This window comes from Vicia villosa, linkage group LG1 (assembly GCF_029867415.1).
Source record: "Vicia villosa cultivar HV-30 ecotype Madison, WI linkage group LG1, Vvil1.0, whole genome shotgun sequence".
NCBI lineage: Eukaryota > Viridiplantae > Streptophyta > Magnoliopsida > Fabales > Fabaceae > Vicia > Vicia villosa.
Window position 1 is genome coordinate 136,865,311 of NC_081180.1, and position 9,073 is coordinate 136,874,383.

The 9,073-nt window shown below is 26.8% G+C and overlaps 1 protein-coding gene and 1 non-coding gene across 2 annotated transcripts; both read left to right on the top strand.

The window, feature by feature from the left end:
* Positions 1-4,892: 4,892 nt before the first annotated feature.
* Positions 4,893-7,262, top strand: LOC131644288 (transcription factor MYB14-like). Its single transcript, XM_058914748.1, has 3 exons — positions 4,893-5,153; positions 5,383-5,512; positions 6,335-7,262. Exons 1-3 carry the CDS (start codon positions 5,021-5,023, stop codon positions 6,846-6,848), a joined length of 777 nt encoding a protein of 258 aa, XP_058770731.1. The 5' UTR covers positions 4,893-5,020; the 3' UTR covers positions 6,849-7,262.
* A 1,451-nt stretch (positions 7,263-8,713) lies between these two features.
* On the top strand, positions 8,714-8,787 carry TRNAI-AAU (transfer RNA isoleucine (anticodon AAU)). The gene has a single exon. It is a non-coding gene; the product is annotated as a tRNA-Ile (tRNA).
* Positions 8,788-9,073: the final 286 nt, after the last annotated feature.

Genomic DNA, 9,073 nt, shown 5'->3' on the forward strand with positions numbered 1-9,073 from the left:
ATTAGATTAATTAAAATAATTAAAATAAATATAATAATAAGAAAAATTGTTGGAATAAATTTGGTGTTGACACATAAGTCTCATTTATTGCCAAAATAATATGGTTGCAGCAAGACTTTAAATAGTCATTTTTTAACCTTGGAATCAGAAAAGTTTTAATTTGAGAAGGGTATATTTAATTTTTCCAAATATTTAGATTTTAATAGATGTATATCACAAAATTAACTATTACAACTTAACTAGACGTTTACCCGTGCGATGCACGAGAATGTTATGTTGAATTAATAACAAATGTAAAATCAGCTTAAAAATTATAAATTTAATATAAATAAAAGAGAGCAACATAAATATAAAAATAGAATATACCCGTGCGACGCACAGATATTTTATGTTGAATTAATAACAAATGTAAAATCAACTTAAAAGAAATTCCAAATTTAATATAAATAAAAGAGAGCGGCATAAATATAAAAATAGAATAAAAGTAATATGTCACACATGTTTGAGTTTAGGGCAACCGCAATATTGGTACATTACATTCATTGATTTTTTGACGAACTATTCTATAAATAAAAGAGAGCAACATAAATATGAAAATAGAATAAACTCGTGCGATGCACATGTATTTTATGTTGAATTAATAACAAATGTAAAATCAACTTAACAGAAATTATAAATTTTAATATAAATAAAAGAGAGCAACATAAATATAAAAATAGAATAAAAGTAATATGTCACACATGTTTGAGTTTAGGGCAACCGCAATATTGGTACATTACATTCATTGATTTTTTGACAAACTGTTCTATAATGTTTGCAATATTGATTATATTCGTCAAGAACATCCTTTATTTCTTTAACTATTTCGGCTTTCCGTGATGAAGCATTGTCTTTCATTCTAAAAATAAAAGGAAGAAACAAAATTAATTGGGAAAGTTATTTTATATATTAAAAGTATTTTATAATGTAAAACTACATAGTGAAATAAATACCTAACAACTTCCATTCTGATCTTGATCTCATTTTCAGTGTCGTAAGTGTATAATTGAGCAAATTTAGGTTGAATTCCAGGAAAAGAGAGAAGACTTCCGATTTGATGATAGTTCTCACCATTCATGACAAACATTGGAGGCGCATGACCATTATTTATTTCACCGTGAATTTTACAACTCATAGATGTGAAAGCAAACATACTATTGAATGATCTAATGTTACCCATAAATAACTTGCTTCTTGTATCATGTTTGTGAAATAAATTGACAATGGTTGAGGGGAAAATACTTAGATGGACACAGCCATAACACCTGAATTTACACACAACCAATCATATTTTTTATTAATTAAATAATAAAACTAAAATTATCTCTCTCCTCCATTATCACAACCACCCTCCATGTTGGCAATTAAAAACGAAATTAAATTTTAAATAAATTTAAATTCTCTCTCTTCTTATTGGTTGTTCCTAAATATATGGATTTAGGGTCATGTCCATGCAAGAATTGCCTTGATTGAGGTGCTTTCTTGTAATGAGGAAGTGCAATTCTTCCTTGGAAACAACACATAAAAAATTTTGGATTTGTTCCATTATATTGTTTTTGTAGTCTTTCTTCAAACCACATTATTGCACCACAAAAATTACAAATTGAATTTGGGTCTCCAATTTCTCAGTATTGAGACATTTGTTCTGTGAAAAAATATTTACCACTGTCATAGAAAATTACATAAAATTAATGCAAAATTAAAGGTAAAAATACTTATAATTTAAACAATGATACTTATCCGATGTATCAGTCATTATATGATCAGAATAACCAAAGTGTAATTTATTGACATAATTAATAGAATCATCATCTAAATTAGTTGATGAAACTGCATAACATTTGTTAATAATTTGTTAGTTTTGTGTATTATTAAATTATATTAAATTATGATTATAACATGAACAACAATAATTAATTAATAGGACATTATTTATTTAGTTAGATTAAATATTTGATTGAGTTTAAAATACACTGTTGAGAGACTCTAACTCTCTGTAAAACGATTTCTGTATCCATGCCCACGAGTAAGAAGCCATTAATTGGGTTTTCATAATAAATATAAAAAGATAGAAGTTACTTTAAATTATAACAATAAATCAATAAGAAAGTGGGTGCGTTATTTTGTTTAATAATTAAGAAATAAATAAATATCTATAAAATAGAAAACTTAAAAAATATTTTGAATGTGGAGAAAAAAATAGTTATAAAATAGGATAATTAAAAAAGCAAACAATTTCTTAGAGTTACTTGGAACGGTTTTGACTAATTAGAATAAGTATAACCTTCTTTTAAGGTTTCTTGAAACTGTGATAAGTCTTTTCACTGTGGCCTGAATTTTTCCATACTACAGTGGAAAAGAAAGATGAAAATGCAAAAAAAAAAAACAATATCAACATATCAATATAGATTGTAAATAGTATTATGAATTAAAAAATGTAAAATATTTATACCTTTTCATCAAGTAAAATCATCTCCAAACTATTTGTCTCGGATGGATTTTTTTAATTCAAGTTGAGTCCACATACGAATGATTCGAATTTTTAAATTCCAATCAATTTTACCGGCGTGATGTTATCAATGACAGTAATTACAGGAAGTGTCATTGAATAAACCTTGATATAATGTAATGAAAAGTAATGTTGAATATTGAAGAGATGAATTTATACCATTTTGGTGGAGGGATTAGGAATGAAGAAAATTAGATTATGATTTGGAACATGAATTTATGATTTGGAACGTGGATTTTTGAAACCGTATAAAAGAAAGTGGGTTTATGATTTAATAATTAATACTTGAATTTTTGACCTGTTAATGAAACATGGTTTTGAATTAATACGTTAGTGGAAGAATTAGTCTTTTTAAGATTTCTTTTATTTAATTATAATATTATTATTTAATAAATATGATGATTTGTTATTGGTGGAAAAGTCTTTTTAGGGTTTGTTTTATTTAATTTAATAATAATAACTTATTTAATGTCTTCAATTAAGGAAAATAATTAGAGATTTTATTTTTTTTAAAAACGTTGTTGTGTATTAACTACAAAGTAGGAACTAATAAATAGCGGTTTTATAATGATTTAGAATTTAATAATTAATAATAATTAGAGATTTTCGTTAAAAAATGTAGTTGTGTATTAACTATAAAATAGGAACTAATAAGTAGGTTGTGAGTTTATTATTAAAAGAGATTTTTTTAAAAGAATGTGGCATGTGGTTTTATTATTATTATTATTATTATTATTATTATTATTATTATTATTATTATTATTATTATTATTATTATTATTATATTATTATTATTATTATTATTATTATTATTATTATTATTATTATAAATTTGGTGGGAATATTTTGGAAAGAAGTTGTAGGATTATAAATAATAAAAAAAAAAATTGTAGGATTATAATTTAATATGATAATATGACATGATATGATTACAGACCTTATAAAAGAAAACGCTATGATTAATATTTATTCCTTTTCAATAAAATGAGAATAACTGCACTTTATTATTATTAGACGATATATTCACATTTTTCAATAAAAGTCAACATGTTGTTGTTGCTTATGTATTAAATTTTGTTATTAGTATCGTATTAATTAATAGGGTCTTGCTAACAAGTGTTCTCAGGATAATGGTTAAGCATTCTAAAAAAAATATTTTATAAAAATTTTAATATTTCAATTTTTTAGACATTAACTACGCGGATTACCTAGATAAATTTACTATTTTAAAGTCTTAACCTTTATACTGAGGGCATTTGTTAGCATTTCCCTAGTTAGTAATATAATTTCTTACTATCAACTTTTCTTAGAAGAGTACTCTTAATGTTTTTTTTTTAGTAAAAAGAGAAAAGTTATTGCACAAATTAGATTTTATTTATTTAATATTTCATATTTATTTTTAATGTAAATTTTTTGTATTTATTTAATTATTTTATTTTTGATGATTTTTTTATATTTGTGTTAATTGTAAAATGTTTATCATTTCATTTTACCTCATATTAAAATTTTGAATAAAAAATTTAAAATTAAAATAAACATAATTGAAGTTTTAATTGAAATATTGAATGAATTTAATTATCATATTTAATAAATAATTGTGTATTTTAAAAATATAAAATATTGACTTTTAAATAAAAATATTACTTTTATAAAAAAATTATTATTAACAATAAATTTTTTTATTATAAAACTTGCCTTAGATCTCAATATCTGTTGGGCCGGCCCTGATCGTAATTGAATGAGTTGAATCCAACTATGAGAATTCCCCTAGTTGATTGTACAATTATAAGAAAAATGCAATTGTGTAAATTGGTTATTTAAACAATTATTAATTTGGCTGCTCATGGTTTTCAAAAGACTACTCAAGTATTATTTTTTTCCGTCAAAAATTTAATATTCAAATATTCTTTTTAAGAATTATTACTTGTCTTTTAGCAATACATTCACTCAAGTTGACGCATAAAAAACATACACATAAACGTTTGCAATTAGATTGGCCAATTATATACCATGTCCACAAGTCTCTCTCTCTCTCTCAAAAAAAATATATACAAAAACTGTTCATCATTCAACTCCGATAATTTTGTGGTGGATAATCTATAAATATATTCTCAATACTTTTTAAACCTTAAAATTTAAGACTATAATGAGTGATTGAAATTTAACTTTTTTTATCCAAGTAAAATTGTTAAAGTAATTATTTTCTTTGTTTTAGTGTATGTCTTTATTGAAAGAGAAAGCTTGGTCTTTCGCGGAAACTGCTAAATAGTTTGAATAGAAAAAGTGTTATTTTTTTGTTGTGTTTGACTATTTTAGTCATGGCGTGCGGAATATCCAAGGTTAAATACCAAGCATATGTCTTTGGAAATGAAGTTGAAAGAAAGAGAGAGAAAGAGAGAATTACAAACTTGCTCTAACTACTAGGAAGAGTGAGAAACTATACACTTGATTCTTGTATCATCCATAAAAATAATGGTAAGAGCTCCTTGTTGTGAAAAGATGGGATTGAAGAGAGGTCCTTGGTCTCTTGAAGAAGATCAAATCCTCATTTCTTACATCCAAAAACATGGTCATGGCAACTGGCGTGCTCTCCCAAAACTTGCAGGTACTTACACTACACCTTTACTACTTTTAGACATTTGTATGAAAATCTTACCCTAGTTGGTGTTCAAGTTAAGATTTATCTGGTCACCGTTATCATATTTTATCTGCGGTCAGAACATGTGTTTATAAGTGGGATCCATATAAAGCTTCTTGAATATTTTTTTTTCAATTGATGATTTGGCTATGTCATATTATGTGTATTGATTTTTTTTTTGTGATAATTTGGTCAGGCTTGTTAAGGTGTGGGAAGAGTTGCAGACTTAGGTGGATAAATTATTTGAGACCTGATATCAAGAGAGGAAATTTTACAAATGAAGAAGAAGAAAATATCATTAAGCTTCATGAAATGCTAGGGAACAGGTAAATATATTCATTGATTTCATTCCTTAGATCCATATAAAATTCATGCTATTTTCTGATATTATTATAAATGGATGATTGTGTATAAATGGATGATTACATCATTCTTTTCTTTTCTTTTCTTTTTCTCTGATTGGTAAATTAAAGTGATAGGGAGGGACCATAGGCATTCTTAATTGTCAAATTGAAACATAATTAAAATCAAAAAGTTGTACTATATTTTGTAATCTAGTATAGTGCTTTTAATTTTACTTTAAACAATTAGATATGATCCCACCATTGGTGCAACTTGTAATATAAAGAGTAAAGGAGAAATTGATGTATCCAAAACATGCATCAATGACATCAAAACCGTCTCAAATTTTTCGATATCATACATAAATTAATCAAAATTTAACTATATCAAAATAAATATAAATTTTATTTAGTCACGGTGTCATATGCTAAATTTTGATCGCTGTACGATAATCTGTTTGTACAACCTCAAAAAATCCTACAGACACGTTGACACCGACACATGCACTGATAAATTTATACTAATTAATTATATACATCATCATGAAAAAATGCAAAACAGTATCATTAATTAGTGACTAGTGGAATATATAAAAATGTGAGATTTGTAACTTCAAGAATCTTGATTAGATCTGTACTGTGACAGTTAATGGCACATGCATCTATATATTCATGAGATTCACTATGTCAGTGTAATCTTAATAATACAGTGTAATAATTTGTTGTTTTCTGAATCATTCAATAAAAAAAACTGAACGAGAATCTCGTGGCATTATTAATTGATTTCATTTTTAATTTTATTTCTAGGTGGTCAGCAATTGCAGCAAAATTACCAGGAAGAACAGACAATGAAATAAAAAATGTGTGGCACACACATTTGAAGAAGAAACTAAACAAGACAACCTCAGAATTATCTAACAAAAGGGTGGTGGTCTCAAAACAAAAAATCAAACGTTCTGATTCAAATTCAAGCACAATAACTGAATCAGAATGCACTACTAGTTCTAGTGATTTCTCATTTGTTGATGAAAGAAAAGATCATATAATAAAAAATGAAGACATTGAGTCTATGGAGGAAGAACCAATGCCAGAAATTGATGAGAGTTTTTGGTCAGAAGCAGCAGCATTGGATGAGACTTCAACTGATATGCCATCAACAATCTCAAATGAGATAATGCCACTTCAATATCCTTCTAATTCTGGTGACATTTTTCCAAAAGAGAATAATGTTGATTATAATTCTAACTTAGATGATGGCATGGATTTTTGGTATGACATATTCATTAGGACTGGAGATCAAATAGAATTGCCAGAGTTCTGAATTTTTATAAGCTCAAAAAACTTAGTAACTTCAATTATTTTCTTGACGATTACGAGTTTAGATGAGTTGGATTCAGAACGCTTCGATTCTCACATCGACAACGGGATTCATGGCAACTTCAATTTGAATGTTACAAAGATAATAAAGTTTGATTATCTCTAGCAGCAAGGGCTAAAGCAGGAAGAGTTTTGGGACAATGAAATGTAATCTATATATCTATGTAAAAAAGGGAATAGAAGTGAAATATTGATTTTTTTTCTTCTTCTTTTTTATGTATAATGTGGAAAACAACAAGTCTCTTTAACATTTTTAGATTTTACTTTAGTTAGAATTTTAGATTAGGGTTTGATTGTAACACAATAAATTATGTACTAGATTAGAATGCTAAAGTATTCAAAAAAATTGTGCCTCAAAGTTTTTTTTTCTAAAAAACAGATATGAAATGCTCCAAAGCTTTCTTATATAATACGATTCATATACATGGAAGAAAACAAATTGTCTTAAAACAAGTGGTAGCAGTAATTTTTAAGTTGATGATTATATTTTTTTGAACAGTATAATTTAATCAATATTTCATAATTCACTTTTAGTTAATTTTATATCTTCTATTTTGTACTTATACAAACAACAATCAATCATTGTTTTATTAACTGGGGTCGGATATATGGATCAACTTTCGTCATGATGTTCTATTCAAAACCATGTTTTTATCTAAATAATTAAATTCGAGATCTTTCTTAATAACTTTTCTTATAGTCTTTCTAAATCTTCTTTTTTCTCTAGTTGTTTGACTTTTCTCTATTTAATATACTATCTTTATCACATTATCTACAAGTTATTCTTAATTTGTGGTGTTTGTGGTATATTGTTTGTGTGTTGAGTCTTTATTTGTAAGGTGACCTATCATATTTTTTATTTTATTTTAAAGAGCCAAGGCTTTTTCACACCACCATGGATAATATGTAGGGCTTAATTTTATATTGATAAAATTGTTGACATTAAGAGATAAGAACGTCATGATTATAGGTTGCTTGGTAGTGACACCCAAGAGGAAAATAAGGTGTGGGTGGTATAATTGAGGAAGGCCTTGGGGAGAGGGTGAGAGGCATGTGCTTTGTCCTTCCTGAGTTACCCCATTACTAGTCTGAGTGCCCTTTGTTTGGTTCGATCGCCACTAGTCTATATTCATCGCCCAAAATTCCATTTCTCCATCCATAACGCGCGAACATGGGTGGATTGTATATGGGGTCAACAGTCGGTTCCTATAAAGTTGTGGGGCTTAACTACATCTCCTAAATTTTTAGGTTTCAACCATCCACTCCTACAAAGAATTGCTATATTCTAGGGAAACTTGGCTCACTTGAATCAAGACCATTGCAGGGCTATAAATACACCAGTATCGTGATATTGAAGGGGATAGCCAATAATAACAAGAAATAAACCTATACAACAGCTTTTCACCTCACATGTGCTATCTCTCAATATCTAACAATCTTAAAGACTTTGTCAGCCCTTATCCATTAGGGTTTGTCGCGTATATTGTACTTTTATCTAATACTTAAGATAATGGGAGAATTATGTTATTACAGTGTAACTGTGGCAACTTATTAATATAATAGAGACAAAGGAAATATATAGCATTATGTGCAACAACATTGCAAAATTACAAATTAAAAAAATCATAAATATGAGGAAGTTTCATATTGCAAGTACACTTTAATATTCCAACAATTCTTCGTACTTATGAGAATTATATTTTTTACATGTTTATATATCATGATTATTAAGATTATTGTCCAAAGAAATGTGGATATGTGAAAACGATCATAAATATGATAAATAATTCAATCACCATATAAACAAATGGCCCATTAGCTCAGTTGGTTAGAGCGTCGTGCTAATAACGCGAAGGTCGCAGGTTCGAGACCTGCATGGGCCAAATTTATTTTTATTTAACCTTATTGATTTATAAATGATATACTATCATTTTTTTTAAATATGACTAGTATAATACAATTTTAATTTTTTTCATAAAGACTACAGAGTTTAAAAACAAAATATTTTTACTAATATATAGTTATTATCTATAACAATGGTTTAAAATAAAATCTACTTAATTTAAAATTCATTATTAACTAAGCATGTGTTTATTCAAGTTTAAATGTAGAGGTTAGTTTGTTGCTTTCTAACATCTCAAATCTAAGAGCTAACTAACTATAAATTGA